Source organism: Glycine soja, chromosome 19 (genome assembly GCF_004193775.1).
Source record: "Glycine soja cultivar W05 chromosome 19, ASM419377v2, whole genome shotgun sequence".
Taxonomy (NCBI): Eukaryota; Viridiplantae; Streptophyta; class Magnoliopsida; order Fabales; family Fabaceae; genus Glycine; species Glycine soja.
Window position 1 is genome coordinate 7,936,700 of NC_041020.1, and position 16,723 is coordinate 7,953,422.

The 16,723-nt window shown below is 30.4% G+C and overlaps 2 protein-coding genes and 1 pseudogene across 2 annotated transcripts; 1 reads left to right on the top strand and 2 right to left on the bottom strand.

The window, feature by feature from the left end:
* Nucleotides 1-50: 50 nt before the first annotated feature.
* LOC114398562 lies at nucleotides 51-2,856 on the bottom strand (annotated as a pseudogene).
* Nucleotides 2,857-7,799: 4,943 nt separating this feature from the next.
* LOC114398563 (40S ribosomal protein S7-like) lies at nucleotides 7,800-8,224 on the top strand. The gene is made up of 2 exons (XM_028360747.1): nucleotides 7,800-7,988; nucleotides 8,081-8,224. The coding sequence occupies exons 1-2, from the start codon at nucleotides 7,800-7,802 to the stop codon at nucleotides 8,198-8,200; spliced, it is 309 nt and encodes a 102-aa protein (XP_028216548.1). The 3' UTR covers nucleotides 8,201-8,224.
* Nucleotides 8,225-10,423: 2,199 nt separating this feature from the next.
* LOC114398564 (mannose-6-phosphate isomerase 1-like) lies at nucleotides 10,424-15,973 on the bottom strand. Its single transcript, XM_028360748.1, has 4 exons — nucleotides 15,752-15,973; nucleotides 13,251-13,418; nucleotides 12,344-12,552; nucleotides 10,424-11,022 (listed from the first exon to the last, which is right to left on the bottom strand). Exons 1-4 carry the CDS (start codon nucleotides 15,971-15,973, stop codon nucleotides 10,722-10,724), a joined length of 900 nt encoding a protein of 299 aa, XP_028216549.1. The 3' UTR covers nucleotides 10,424-10,721.
* Between the last annotated feature and the right edge of the window lie 750 nt (nucleotides 15,974-16,723).

The window sequence follows — 16,723 nt, forward strand, 5'->3', positions numbered from 1 at the left end:
GGTTTAACAAGTCGCCGTAGAAAATTTGACACATCTTATATATCAGAATCTTATGTGTGTATGGAAGTGTAACCATAGCAAACAGTATAGTCCTAGAAAATTGCATATCATTGAATGAAATTTAGATGCACTTCCTTGAATTTTTTTGTGTTGTTTTCCAATCAGATTTGGAATTTCACCTTAGTAACTTATATTAACATTTTTAAACAAACATTTACTGAGCAAATAATTAACCAAGATGAAATTCCAATTCGATTTGAAAACAACACCTGAAACATCTAAGGAACTTCATTTAAATTTTGTCCTTTTATCATTTACCTGTTTGTATGTGAGCATGGAACAAAGAGTCTGGACATCTCTGTGTTTGGGAGTGAGGCAGCTCTTACAACATTGTCAGAAGTTGCCTTGCATGCAATGCACTCACCATAGATATATGCATGAGGTTCATTTGCTCCAAGGAATAAGGCTTCGTCCGGAGCGAGTTTCACATGGTTAAGAAAGAAGGCTGCTATGACACCAACATCAGATGGATATTGCTTTTCCAACCACAGTACCAGTTGCTCCTTATCTGTCAACTGCCTCACCCAATGATGCAAAAAATAAAAATATTATTGTATTGATTAATCACTTTAGCAACATGTGTGTGTTAACAAAGAAATAATACATAAATTATTGTTTCATAGTAGCAACTTAAAGAGTTTAATGCATCTGAATTCTGAAATATGATCCCATTCCCAGCTGCATATTAGAGCTGCCACCAATATGTTATATTCAATACAGTAAACAATTTTAAAAAAATAGAGGAAACAGGAGCAAGGAGATAAAAATTGATTGACATTAAGTAGTATGTGTAGCTGTTCACCACAAATATTATGACAAAGAAGATTATAAACCAATATCTGTGGTCTAACTGGGTTCATTTTCCTTATGCAATGTTTCAGATTTGAGTATTTTTAATGAAAAAAATAGGCACTGAGAGAGTTTTATCCCCTACCACTACAAGTAAAGAATTGCCTTTTAATATTAAAAATTGGATCACTACAATGAAGAAATCAGTTACTAAATCAATTAGTAACTGAATTAAGACTGATTCAAAACGGATACTAAAACACTAATTGCTAAGATTTAGCAACCAACTCAACAACTAATGAACCCACTCCGGACTCGCGGTCAATGTCAGGCGTTGGCCTGGTGGTAGGAGGTTTGTGGTAATATGCATAAGGTTATACGTTTGAACCTTAGTGCGGACCATAGTATACCAACTAAAAAACTTAGTGATTGATTTAGTGTTTGATTTAGCAACCACTTTTTTAATAACTGATATATCATTATAGTAATCAATACTAGAGACTGATATAGCAACCAATTACCTCATTTAGCTACAAAATTTGTTTCATATGCACAAATAATATAATTTAATATTCAAATAAATCAGGTGGGAGAAAGGACTAAGACACACAGATTTAGTGATTGATTTAGTTTTTGATTTAGCAACCACTTTTAATAACTGATATATCATTATAGTAATGAATACTAGAGACTGATATAGCAACCAATTACCTCATTTTTAGCTACAACATTTGTTCATATGCACAAATAATATAATTTATTATTCAAATAAATCAGGGGAAAAAGGATTAAGACACAGATTTAGTGATTGATTTAGTGTTTGATTTAGTAACCACTTTTAATAACTGATATATCATTATAGCAATAAATACTAGAGACTGATATAGCAACCAATTACCTCACTTTAGCCTACAACATTTGTTTCATGCACAAATAATATAATGTAATATTCAAATAATCAGGGTGGAGAAAAGGACTAAGACACACAGAGTAAATCAACACAAGCTAAACTTTTAAATCAAAAGCAAGTTATATATCAACCAACCTGACTTCCTTATGCAGACGATTTCTCAGTTTGTCTACTGCACAGTTACACTCTCTTTACTTTCTGACATGACGTCAGTGAAAAGAGACTGCAAAATAGCCTTAACCTTCTCTTCACCATCCTCATCAGTGATTTGTAACACCAAGTTAACATTTTCAACACCAACCAGCTCCACAACCTCAGGGACAGTAAGCACGGCCTTAAGCTCCTGAATAAAATCACAGCAAATTGCTAACTTGCTCCAAGTGAATAACAGTCAGAAAAATGTATATCTCAAACTTATAATATCAAATCAAGGTGACCTGAAGTAATAAAGATTCTAAAACTTATAATAAAAGGCATCAAACTTCCACTTTTATGAACTGCTAAAAAAACACTTAATTTGCATGTTTATTAAACTCAAATGGTTATTATTTGATTTTTTTTTCATTTGATGCTCTCAATTGTTTGATCAGCTATCAAGGTTGTATTCACTTGATGGAAGCATAAGGAAAGTCAAGTCAAAAGAAAAATATGTTCAAGTCACATCATATTTATGTAATTATACCTAACAAGTAACAAGTGCACAGTTCTTTTCCTACACCTAACCTGAACTGCGTAAGTACTAAATTAATTAAAACTGAACAGAAAATGGTTTGAACTTTGAACATACCAAACAGTCAAATCTTAAAAACTCCATTTTGTAAGTCATCATCAATGACAAGACTCACTAAAATTTACAACCTCAATTTCTAGGACTGTAAATTAGAAAAACACAAATTTCTCTCAATTAAAACCAAGACCTGTTCTAGTCAAGAAAAAAATATTTTTTTTTCCCAAAATATGTTTTTTTCCCCAAATAAAAAAAAGTGCAGGAATCTGTAAAGAAACTAACAAAAATCCACAGCATACATTACCTTAAGAGTGACAACACATAGAACCTTAAACTCTGTCCCTGCCAGAGCCATTTCTGTTTGTGATTCCCATCCTTGTAAACATCAGGGTGCACTTAAGCAATGTTCTGGCCAGATTCTTATCAGGGGAGCCTGTATAGACAAGGCCTTGTCACGGACAGCACACTTAAAAACAAAAACTCAATCTGAGCATACTTGATTGATGAGTGATTTCACCATAAATTGATGCATCATGCACCTAATTTTCATCTTCTATTTTAATGTATTGGGAATTAAATGGTTTTCAATATTAATTACCAAATCAATGACTACAAAATGAAGTGCACGCACGGACTCTCAATTTTAAAATTCAACTTGTAACAGAAGTCGTTAAGGATTGAACTCCAGAAAGCCACTTAGTTGTAAAGGCTATACTATACATGATATCATTTCAAAATATATTAAAGATTTAGATTTAAATATGTTTTTAATTCATCTATAACAATATATAAAAGAAAACCTTCCCTTAATCATCTCTACGTTTTGTCAAGACAATTTTACTAACTATTCTCAAAACTATTTGACTAAAACTACCAAGTACCAACTACTTTTAACACTCTCAGTTTCTTTTTTTTTTTTTACCTCTATCCTCTTCTTCTTTCATTTTATCAAAGATACAGAGAGGCACAAGTGTCTATGTTTCCCTGGTCTTAAATCATTAAGACGCATTTTGTGAACATGAAGTATCTCTCACCCGAGACATCCATTTAGTGGCATTCATATTAATTTATTTACTTTGGGCGAACAAAAAGTATCTCTCCATCGAGAGATTCATTTAATGAGATTTATTGAAATAGTTAATATCTTTCAATAAATATTATTTAAATATTTTTTATTTATAAGACTCAAATTCAATATTTTATTTAAAGAAAATTTAGTATTATTTAGATAAATAACTACTTGTTAAATATTATATAAATAAAGATAAAAAGATGATGATTCACAATGATTAAGAGATATTTTTTGGGTAAAAAGTCAGAGAGAGATATTTTGGTTAAATGAAAGGATATGTTTAAAATGCAGATATCCTCAAGGAGAAAAGAGAGAGTATTAAGAACCTCTTGGCTATTTCTTAAAAAAATAAAAAACTCTTTACTAAGAAAATGGAAAGAGAGAGAGTTTCATTTATCAAATTAAAGATTCTAATATACAGAATAAAAGTACATATGTTACATTATGTCACTTTTAAATCATGTACATTTTATCTAGTCTAGATACATATCATAAGTTAAATTAAATGATAACTAGTATTTTTAGTATGATAAATATTTCCTATAAAAAATAGTATTATAAATATTTATTTATTAACCCAAAAATTATAATAAATAAATATTTTTAATAAAATTATATCATAATTAAATAGTCCTAGATAAACGTTTAAACATATATAGAAATTATTAGTATATTTATGATCTTTTTTGGAAAATACTTATATTTATGATAATCAATATTACATTTAAGATACATTTTCTTATTATTAATATTTATTTTAAAATATTAAAACTTAATTTAAAGTATCTAATGAGTATAGTTCAGTTAGCAATACATATTAATATGTGAGAGAAGAACTGAGTTCGATTCTTGTGGAATTCATTCTCAGAGAAGACGAAAAGCTTTAGTGTGATTAGGTCCGAACGAAGGATTAGTCTCATAATCTGTCCCAAGGATCGAAAGTTGTGAGGATACCTTGGCTAGCACTAGAGGTGGTTGCGGCCGATATGGTTCAATTTTTCATCGAAAAGTCACCCTTAATCAAACTTTATAAAATATATGCGGTTCAATTTTTGTGATTTTTACTAAAATACTATTTCATTAAATTTATATACTTTATTTTCATATTTAAATAAAAATACATAAAAATTATTGATAACAATCTATGGAACTTATTAATATGCTAAATTTCTATAATAAAAATATGCAAAATTTCATCTATTTTAAACCAAACTATCTTAAGAAAATCGTCTAAAAAAGAAAATTAATATACATTGTATAAATTTCATACAAAACAGTGTAAAACTCAAGTGGTACAGACATAAAATGTATAACACTAAAGTAATATAAATGTTAGTTTCAAATATTACAGTTTGATTGATTTTGATCGATTTCAAAAACACAAACCCAAATTGAATTGAACTAATCAATTTGAGAAAAAAAAATTCCAAACAAATTCAAAAGAAATCAATTTGGTTTTGATTTTCAAGTTTTTTTTAGAGGTTTTAAATTTTTATTTTAGATCGGTTTGGATTGAACATTAATAATATTTAAAATAAGGATAAAAAATAGAAAGATTAAAAATTGAATAATCCCTACATTATTCTCAATAGAACAAAAAACTCCTAATTGAGAAAATAAAGATGCTGTGGTGCAAAATAGTTTTTCCAACATCAACCAACATGCACCAAAAGCAAGACATATATATATATGATCATATTCATACCTTAAACAAGAAGGGAAGATCACACCCCACTTCTCCACAACCTTTGGTCCAGCACGTTAGGATTCTCCAAAGCCAAGATTTAAGGGGTCACTCTTTGTTCTGAACCACCAAAACAATGAAAGAGGGTCCAGACACGTGGCTGCCCATCCAAAACTCCGCATATGGCTGATCCTCCTCCTCATCGTCAAGCTCTGATTGTGACGACCCAGAATTTTCATGGCAAATAGCTTTGTAACGAGGGAATCGCGGCATGGCAATGGAGCCTCTGAATAACCTTGTTGTCGTTGTTGTTTTCATGGTGATGGTTGGAGTTTGGGGATGCTAATTCCATTGTACAGGCAATAGTATCGTACTGCATGTCTTAATTGTACCTGGAAATATTGTTGTTTTATATATAAATAAAGAGAAAATCGATTGATACTGATTTATTATCTTTAATTAAATGATTTAGGATTTAAATTTTGATTAATTTTTTAGATATAAAATAAATCATATTAGAAAAAATATTCACCTAATGTGTGTTTAAGTATTAATCACTATTGGTAATGGAACTATTTGTATAAATTAAATAAAAAAGAGGTTGGGGTTGAACTTTGTTTATAAGAAGGTGGGTTTTGTTGATGGTGGTCATGGGTTTGTCTTGCTGGCTTTTGAAGGTGATCGAGGCATAAAAATGCATGGTGGTCATGGTGATGGTTTGCCTTACCCGAATTAAATAAGCATTAAAAATGTAGTATCTAGAAAGTGATCTTAGGTCGTCTCTCAATGAGCAATGGTCAACCAAATGTTCATAACATATAATAGGAAAATAGTAACAAATTGGGGGTTGTTTGCTTTTGTAAATTAAACAAGCGAATAAATGTGAATTAGAAATATCAAAATTAAAACACGTTGCTCCCTCTTGATTCACAAGCAAGTCTCTTATCCTAGGTTACGATAGTTTATCCTTATCAGTTCAACCACTTAATCCAACCCTAAATTAAATTACTAAGCGAAATTTAACATAAGACATTCATTATGTGATTAAGCAACACATACACCAATTAATCATGAACGATCATTAAGCATGAACGTAAATTAAACGCAGAGACAATTAATCAAGCACTAAGCATGCATGAATTAACAGCAACAAATATAATTGGTGAAGAGGAAAAACTGATCAGAATTTAATAGTAATAATAGAACCTTAAAGAGAGCTGTGTTTGATCCTCAAGAGAAAACAACGCTGGAGACTTAGCCTTCCATTAATCAATAGAAAACGAAATTAAGTAGAAACGAACAAAACTAAGAATTATTCTCCAAAACGAAAAAGAAACTAAAACAAATTGAGAGTAGCACTCTAAAACTAAAACGAAAAAGAGAGAGGAGAGGAGAGGAGAGAGAAGAGAGCCTAAATTAGAACCTTAGTGCTGTTATATAGTTTTCAGCCCCAAAGCTTACAAATCTGTTTTAAATCCAAGCTCATAAATAAAAAAATCTAGATAAGATAAGATCTAGATGAAATAACATCTAGATGAGATCAAATCTAAATAATATCTAGATGAGATAAAATCTAGATAAGATAAAATTTGTAGAATAGAATAGTATGCTCTCTTCAAGTCCAAGCCCAATTTTGGATTCAAACTCAATTGCTTATAATTCTCCTGAAATTAAATTAAAACACAAAATTAATTCAATAGACCCAATGCTAAAACTGCATAATTAATTGACAATTAAAGTTAATCAGTATTAAAATGATAAACAAAAGATTAAAAAATATGAGAAATAATAACGCATCAAAGGAATGACAACATTGAAACGTAGCAAGAGAGAGAGGAATTTTCAACTTTTTTAAGAAATAACTTTGTCCTGGTTTATGCTCCTTATCTTGTTCAACGATACCTTTTCTTCACTTTCTCGAAAATTGAGAAAAATTCCAAGATGGAAGGAACAATTTGTATTTAATGGAACGTTTAAAAAAGAAAAAAAAAAAATCAACTAATAGAAGAAAAAATTGACTTCAGCAAATAAAAAAATATATATATATATATATATAATATATATATATATTAGTTTTATTGAATATCTTAAATATTTAATTTATATTAGATTGTCATCACAAACTACTCTCACCGTTATCATTAGCTATCAATTCATCACATAAAAAATAAATAATTTTTTTGCTTTTCTAAGAGTTGATTTCGTCAACCTAAATAACTTGTTTTAAAAAAAGGGATGAGTGAATAAGGTAACGTTACAAAAGAAAAACACATAAGGCGCTACTCAGGATAAAACCTCTTACATCACACGTGACAAAAATAACTCCCATATTAATTGGCTTTACAAAACATCCATTTTGATATTTTTGTTTTAAAAGAACCATAGAGAAGAAGTTTAGTGGAAGGTTGTATTTACTGCAATGTTACTTGACTTGATATGAAATTAGTTGATCTTTGGTTTTTTTCAATGTTTTTCCATAATGTATTGTTTACCCTATCACATTAATGTGTTATAGTGAGTTCCTGGATCACTATTTGTATCAACTGAAGATTATCAAATGACAGGATGTTGTCTGATTGCCACAAGGAGGATCGTGCGACCGCCAAAGAAAGGCTCTGCTGTTCAGCGACCCCGAACCCGCACTTTGACCGCTGTCCATGATGCCATGCTGGAGGATGTTGTGTATCCTGCAGAGATTGTTGGCAAACGGGCCAGATATAGAATTGATGGCTCAAAAATAATGAAGGTGAGTGTTTGTGATGTTGATGTTAGTTTTAAATGTCCTTTAATTTTTGTTTCCCATATAAATTTAAAGTTTTTCCTTTTGTATCAATTTAAGTTTTCTTGGACCCCAAGGAGCGCAACAACACTGAGTACAAGCTGGAGACCTTTTCTGGAGTTTACAGGAAGCTTACTGGAAAAGATGTAGTATTTGAGTATCCAATCTCAGAAGCCTGAGATGCTGCTGCTTGTTTAATGGAGTATTGTTTTTTGGCAGATTTTCTGTTAGAATTACATATTTATGTTAAACAATAACCAAAATTTTGACTTCTGGAATTTTATTTGATGCTTCTTCACCTTGATGACATTAAATCACCAAGGGAGAGTATTTTCTGTGGCTATACTTGGATTTAGATTGGTTTTCCTTTAGGATAAATATTGAACCTTGGCTTTATTTGTTACACGAGTGTTGTGTTGTCCACAGTGCATATTTGGTTGGGGTTTCTTTTGGAAAAATAATTTGAATCAAACATAACGGAATTTCTTGTGCTATTAGATGTGTGTCCTAGGAGTGATTCAAGAGTTTTGATAGTCATTCCATTCCAATTATACTTGAAACGTGGAATGGACGTTAGAGTTATGTTCTGAAAAATATTGTGCAGTGTTGACAACCCATTTCACTCATCCATTTGTATCCCCAATGATTAAACCATTGTAGTTTGTTAGTGATTTTGTAACGTCAAACATAGCTACCGAGGCACCAAAATGAAAATAAAAATCCAGATATGGAAAAAGTGGCATTTTGAATTACAACCCAGACTCTGGCTGGTCTGACAAGGTGACCGGGAACTAAATTAGATTAGTTTGTCATAGAATGAGTCTACTTGTGTCTATGAAAATGATGTAGGAAAACATATATAATAAATATTTGTATACCTTCACCTCCCTTTGGTTTGGAGGAAAGAAAACCTGTGTATTTTTATTTTCTTTTCAGGCTCTTTGAGGAAAATCTAGATTCTAATACCTTCTTCAATTACAGCCTGCTTTCCTATTCTTGGTCAGTATTCCCAGCAAGTCTTATTATGTAATAAATTCAGAGAAAAAATAATTGGATCTTGTTCAGACAAAACAACTTTTTTACGTCAAACGATTTTTTTTTTTTTGAAAAACCTACTTTTTGAGTTTGTGTAGTTTCTTGATGTGTGACATGCTCGAACTCGAAGACATGGAACCAAAATCACTATATTACTTCTAATTTTCACGTTTTTTATCCACTGTATGAATTCTCGATGAAGATCAAAAAACACATTAAAATAAACTTGTTCAACAAATAAACTTATTTTTCTTCTTTAATATTGTCTGTTTATTGTACAAACTTATAATTGTATGCAGAGTTTAATGATTCTTCTGATTGAAAAGTTTAAATGATATTTTGCATAATATTCGTAGTTAGTTACATCACGAATTTATCTAGACATAAAAATAGGCATACAATTGAAAAGACTTTTATGATATAAGAAAATATAAGACAATGCAACTCTCTTAATGCACACTCTCTTAATGCACTTTTTCTCTATCTATAATGTGTTTCATTATTCTTGAATGTACAATACTAATATATGTACACAATTACATGATTGGCTCTCAAAAAATATGTTATGAGTCATAGTCACATTAGGAAGCTTGAAAGAATGTGCTATTAACCCCGGTCCTAAATAGATGCAACCGAGATGCACTAGTAACAGTTATCTCAGTGTTGGCAGCCACAAAAAGAACATCCCTTCAGTGATTGTATACCCTTTTGGTGATTATGTATTGATCATCATTCCTTCCCCAACTGTGACCAAAAAGATAGAAGGACCAGGAACTGCTGGGAACACTACCGTTTCCCTTGAGGAAGAATACAACAATCAATCTCAATTCAACAGATGTAAGAAAATTGTTATCTTAAAAAAAAAAATTGCTTTTAGTTTCTATACATTATCATGACTTTGTTTAATTTTGGTCCTTTTTTTGTGTGTTTGTGTTAGTTATTTTTAAAAATATTAAAATTTATGAAAATCAAATAAAAATTAAAATTAAAAGACTAATGACATCAAGTATGAGTCCTGCTTATTTATAGCCCCATACAAGAATGTTTCCTTCCTGAAGAAAAATCATTGTAAAATCACAGCAGATCATAGATGGCATATCATAAAAAACTTCCATATCATAGAATTGGAAAAAACATTTCTAATTTTCCACCTCTATTTCAAACTTTAACCATTATACTCAAGTAGTTTGCTCTATTACAAAACTAACAAGAAATAAATTTTTGTACTACTCTATTTTATACCTTCTTATCTGTCAGAAAGAATCTCCATGAAGCTATGCATTTTACAATTAAAAAAAAGTTCCATAGATGTTTTAGTTATCTAATGAAAAATGTAAACTGCATATGCCTCAGCCAAGTGACCAGGGGTGTACAAGGATGAAATTCATGGTTTAACAAGTCGCCGTAGAAAATTTGACACATCTTATATATCAGAATCTTATGTGTGTATGGAAGTGTAACCATAGCAAACAGTATAGTCCTAGAAAATTGCATATCATTGAATGAAATTTAGATGCACTTCCTTGAATTTTTTTGTGTTGTTTTCCAATCAGATTTGGAATTTCACCTTAGTAACTTATATTAACATTTAAAACAAACATTTACTGAGCAAATAATTAACCAAGATGAAATTCCAATTCGATTTGAAAACAACACCTGAAACATCTAAGGAACTTCATTTAAATTTTGTCCTTTATCATTTACCTGTTTGTATGTGAGCATGGAACAAAGAGTCTGGACATCTCTGTGTTTGGGAGTGAGGCCAGCTCTTACAACATTGTCAGAAGTTGCCTTGCATGCAATGCACTCACCATAGATATATGCATGAGGTTCATTTGCTCCAAGGAATAAGGCTTCGTCCGGAGCGAGTTTCACATGGTTAAGAAAGAAGGCTGCTATGACACCAACATCAGATGGATATTGCTTTTCCAACCACAGTACCAGTTGCTCCTTATCTGTCAACTGCCTCACCCAATGATGCAAAAAATAAAAATATTATTGTATTGATTAATCACTTTAGCAACATGTGTGTGTTAACAAAGAAATAATACATAAATTATTGTTTCATAGTAGCAACTTAAAGAGTTTAATGCATCTGAATTCTGAAATATGATCCCATTCCCAGCTGCATATTAGAGCTGCCACAATATGTTATATTCAATACAGTAAACAATTTTAAAAAAATAGAGGAAACAGGAGCAAGGAGATAAAAATTGATTGCACATTAAGTAGTATGTGTAGCTGTTCACCACAAATATTATGACAAAGAAGATTATAAACCAATATCTGTTGGTCTAACTGGGTTCATTTTCCTTATGCAATGTTTCAGATTTGAGTATTTTTAATGAAAAAAATAGGCACTGAGAGAGTTTTATCCCCTACCACTACAAGTAAAGAATTGCCTTTTAATATTAAAAATTGGATCACTACAATGAAGAAATCAGTTACTAAATCAATTAGTAACTGAATTAAGACTGATTCAAAACGGATACTAAAACACTAATTGCTAAGATTTAGCAACCAACTCAACAACTAATGAACCCACTCCGGACTCCGGTCAATGTCAGGCCGTTGGCCTGGTGGTAGGAGGTTTGTGGTAATATGCATAAGGTTATACGTTTGAACCTTAGTGCGACCATAGTATACCAACTAAAAAACTTAGTGATTGATTTAGTGTTTGATTTAGCAACCACTTTTTTAATAACTGATATATCATTATAGTAATCAATACTAGAGACTGATATAGCAACCAATTACCTCATTTTAGCTACAAAATTTGTTTCATATGCACAAATAATATAATTTAATATTCAAATAAATCAGGTGGAGAAAAGGACTAAGACACACAGATTTAGTGATTGATTTAGTGTTTGATTTAGCAACCACTTTTAATAACTGATATATCATTATAGTAATGAATACTAGAGACTGATATAGCAACCAATTACCTCATTTTAGCTACAACATTTGTTTCATATGCACAAATAATATAATTTATTATTCAAATAAATCAGGTGGAGAAAAGGATTAAGACACAGATTTAGTGATTGATTTAGTGTTTGATTTAGTAACCACTTTTAATAACTGATATATCATTATAGCAATAAATACTAGAGACTGATATAGCAACCAATTACCTCACTTTAGCTACAACATTTGTTTCATATGCACAAATAATATAATGTAATATTCAAATAATTCAGGGTGGAGAAAAGGACTAAGACACACAGAGTAAATCAACACAAGCTAAACTTTTTAAATCAAAAGCAAGTTATATATCAACCAACCTGACTTTCCTTATGCAGACGATTCTCAGTTTGTCTACTGCACCAGTTACACTCTCTTTACTTTCTGACATGACGTCAGTGAAAAGAGACTGCAAAATAGCCTTAACCTTCTCTTCACCATCCTCATCAGTGATTTGTAACACCAAGTTAACATTTTCAACACCAACCAGCTCCACAACCTCAGGGACAGTAAGCACGGCCTTAAGCTCCTGAATAAAATCACAGCAAATTGCTAACTTGCTCCAAGTGAATAACAGTCAGAAAAATGTATATCTCAAACTTATAATATCAAATCAAGGTGACCTGAAGTAATAAAGATTCTAAAACTTATAATAAAAGGCATCAAACTTCCACTTTATGAACTGCTAAAAAAAACACTTAATTTGCATGTTTATTAAACTCAAATGGTTATTATTTGATTTTTTTTTCATTTGATGCTCTCAATTGTTTGATCAGCTATCAAGGTTGTATTCACTTGATGGAAGCATAAGGGAAAGTCAAGTCAAAAGAAAAAATATGTTCAAGTCACATCATATTTATGTAATTATACCTAACAAGTAACAAGTGCACAGTTCTTTTCCTACACCTAAACCTGAACTGCGTAAGTACTAAATTAATTAAAACTGAACAGAAAATGGTTTGAACTTTGAACATACCAAACAGTCAAATCCTTAAAAACTCCATTTTGTAAGTCATCATCAATGACAAGACTCACTAAAATTTACAACCTCAATTTCTAGGACTGTAAATTAGAAAAACACAAATTTCTCTCAATTAAAACCAAGACCTGTTCTAGTCAAGAAAAAAATATTTTTTTTTCCCAAATATGTTTTTTTCCCCCAAATAAAAAAAAGGTGCAAGGAATGCTGTAAAGAAACTTAAACAAAAATTCCACAGCATACATTACCTTAAGAGTGACCAATCCACATAGAACCTTAAACTCTGTCCCTGCCAGAGCCATTTCTGGTTTGTGATTCCCATCCTTGTAAACATCAGGGTGCAACTTAAGCAATGTTCTGGCCAGATTCTTATCAGGGTGAGCCTGTATAGACAAGGCCTTGTCCACGGACAGCACCTTAAAACAAAAACTCAATCTTGAGCATACTTGATTGATGAGTGATTCCACCATAAATTGATGCATCATGCACCTAACTTTTTCATCTTCTATTTTAATGTATTGGGAATTAAATGGTTTTCAATATTAATTACCAAATCAATGACTACAAAATGAAGGTGCACGCACGGACTCTCAATTTTAAAATTCAACTTGTAACAGAAGTCGTTAAGGATTGAACTCCAGAAAGCCACTTAGTTGTAAAGGCTATACTATACATGATATCATTTCAAAATTATAAAGATTTAGATTTAAATATGTTTTTAATTCATCTATAACAATATATAAAAAAGAAAACCTTCCCTTAATCATCTCTACGTTTTGTCAAGACAATTTTACTAACTATTCTCAAAACTATTTGACTAAAACTACCAAGTACCAACTACTTTTTAACACTCTCAGTTTCTTTTTTTTTTTTTTACCTCTATCCTCTTCTTCTTTCATTTTATCAAAGATACAGAGAGGCACAAGTGTCTATGTTTCCCCTGGTCTAAATCATTAAGACGCATTTTGATGAACATGAAGTATCTCTCACCCGAGACATCCATTTAGTGGCATTCATATTAATTTATTTACTTTGGGCGAACAAAAAGTATCTCTCCATCGAGAGATTCATTTAATGAGATTTATTGAAATAGTTAATATCTTTCAATAAATATTATTTAAATATTTTTTTATTTATAAGACTCAAATTCAATATTTTATTTAAAGAAAAATTTAGTATTATTTAGATAAATAACTACTTGTTAAATATTATATAAATAAAGATAAAAAGATGATGATTCACAATGATTAAGAGATATTTTTTGGGTAAAAAGTCAGAGAGAGATATTTTGGTTAAATGAAAGGATAATGTTTAAAATGCATTGATATCCTCAAGGAGAAAAGAGAGAGTATTAAGAACCTCTTGGCTATTTCTTAAAAAAAAATAAAAAACTCTTTACTAAGAAAATGGAAAGAGAGAGAGTTTCATTTATCAAATTAAAGATTCTAATATACAGAATAAAAGTACATATGTTACATTATGTCACTTTTAAAATCATGTACATTTTATCTAGTCTAGATACATATCATAAGTAAATTAAATGATAACTAGTATTTTAGTATGATAAATATTTCCTATAAAAAATAGTATTATAAATATTTATTTTATAACCCTAAAATTTATAATAAATAAATATTTTAATATAAATTATATCATAATTAAATTAGTCCTAGATAAACGTTTAAACATATATAGAAATTATATGTATATTTATGATCTTTTTTGGAATATACTTATATTTATGATAATCAATTTACATTTAGATACATTTTCTTAGTTATTAATAATTTATTTTAAAATATTAAAACTTAATTTAAAGTATCTAATGAGTATAGTTCAGTTAGCAATACATATTAAATATGTGAGAGAAGAACTGAGTTCGATTCTTGTGGAATTCATTCTCAGAGAAGACGAAAAGCTTTAAGTGTGATTAGGTCCGAACGAAGGATTAGTCTCATAATCTGTCCCAAGGATCGAAAGTTGTGAGGATACCTTGGCTAGCACTAGAGGTGTTTGCGGCTCGATATGGTTCAATTTTTCATCGAAAAGTCACCTTAATCAAACTTTAAAAATATATGCGGTTCAATTTTTGTGATTTTTACTAAAATACTATTTCATTAAAATTTATATACTTTATTTTCATATTTTAAATAAAAATACATAAAAAATTATTGATAACAATCTATGGAACTTATTAATATGCTAAACTTTCTATAATAAAAAATATGCAAAATTTCATCTATTTTAAACCAAACTTATCTTAAGAAAATCGTCTAAAAAAGAAAATAATATACATTGTATAAATTTCATACAAAACAGTGTAAAACTCAAGTGGTACAGACATAAAATGTATAACACTAAAGTAATATAAATGTTAGTTTCAAATATTACAGTTTGATTGGATTTTGATCGATTTCAAAAACACAAACCCCAAATTGAATTGAACTAATCAATTTGAGAAAAAAAAATTCCAAACAAATTCAAAAAGAATCAATTTGGTTTGATTTTCAAGTTTTTTTTAGAGGTTTTAAATTTTTATTTTAGATCGGTTTGGATTTGAACATTAAATAATATTTAAAATAAGGATAAAAAATAGAAAGATTTAAAAAATTGAATAATCCCTACATTATTCTCATAGAACAAAAACTCCTAATTGAGAAAATAAAGATGCTGTGGTGCAAAATAGTTGTTCCAACATCAACCAACATGCACCAAAAGCAAGACTATATATATATGATCATATTCATACCTTAAACAAGAAGGGAAGATCACCACCCCACTTCTCCACAACCTTTGGTCCAAGCACGTTAGGATTCTCCAAAAGCCAAGATTTAAGGGTCACTCTTTGTTCTGAACCATCCAAAACAATGAAAGAGGGTCCAGACACGTGGCTGCCCATCCAAAACTCCGCATATGGCTGATCCTCCTCCTCATCGTCAAGCTCTGATTGTGACGACCCAGAATTATTCATGGCAAATAGCTTTGTAACGAGGGAATCGCGGCATGGCAATGGAGCCTCTGAATAACCTTGTTGTCGTTGTTGTTTTCATGGTGATGGTTGGAGTTTGGGGATGCTAATTCCATTGTACAGGCAATAGTGATCGTACTGCATGTCTTAATTGTACCTGGAAATATTGTTGTTATATATATATAAATAAAGAGAAAATCGATTGATACTGATTTATATCTTTTAATTAAATGATTTAGGATTTAAATTTTGATTAATTTTTAGATATAAAATAAATCATATTAGAAAAAATATTCACCTAATGTGTGTTTAAGTATTAATCACTATTGGTAATGGAAACTATTTGTATAAATAAATAAAAAGAGGTTGGGGTTGAACTTTGTTTATAAGAAGGTGGGTTTTGTTGATGGTGGTCATGGGTTTGTCTTGCTGGCTTTTGAAGGGTGATCGAGGCATTAAAAATTGATGGTGGTCATGGTGATGGTTTGCCTTACCCGAATTAAATAAGCATTAAAAATGTAGTATCTAGAAAGTGATCTTAGGTCGTCTCTCAATGAGCAATGGTCAACCAAATGTTCATAACATATAATAGGAAAATAGTAACAAATTGGGGGTTGTTTGCTTTTGTAAATTAAACAGCGAATAAATGTGAATTAGAAAATATCAAAATTAAAACACGTTGCTCCCTCTTGATTCACAAGCAAGTCTCTTATCCTAGGTTACGATAGTTTATCCTTTATCAGTTCAACCACT

What these genes read in the sequence shown, in the direction of transcription:
- LOC114398564 (XM_028360748.1), bottom strand. Translation starts at nt 15,973, where the DNA reads ATGAATAATTCTGGGTCGTCACAATCAGAGCTTGACGATGAGGAGGAG. An exon ending in ATCTTCCCTTCTTGTTTAAG is followed by an intron (nt 13,419 to 15,751) that starts GTATGAATATGA and finishes TTTTGTTTTAAG; the next exon opens with GTGCTGTCCGTGGACAAGGC. An exon ending in GTGGATTGGTCACTCTTAAG is followed by an intron (nt 12,553 to 13,250) that starts GTAATGTATGCT and finishes GATTTTATTCAG; the next exon opens with GAGCTTAAGGCCGTGCTTAC.
- LOC114398563 (XM_028360747.1), top strand. Translation starts at nt 7,800, where the DNA reads ATGACAGGATGTTGTCTGATTGCCACAAGGAGGATCGTGCGACCGCCA. An exon ending in ATGGCTCAAAAATAATGAAG is followed by an intron (nt 7,989 to 8,080) that starts GTGAGTGTTTGT and finishes GTATCAATTTAA; the next exon opens with GTTTTCTTGGACCCCAAGGA.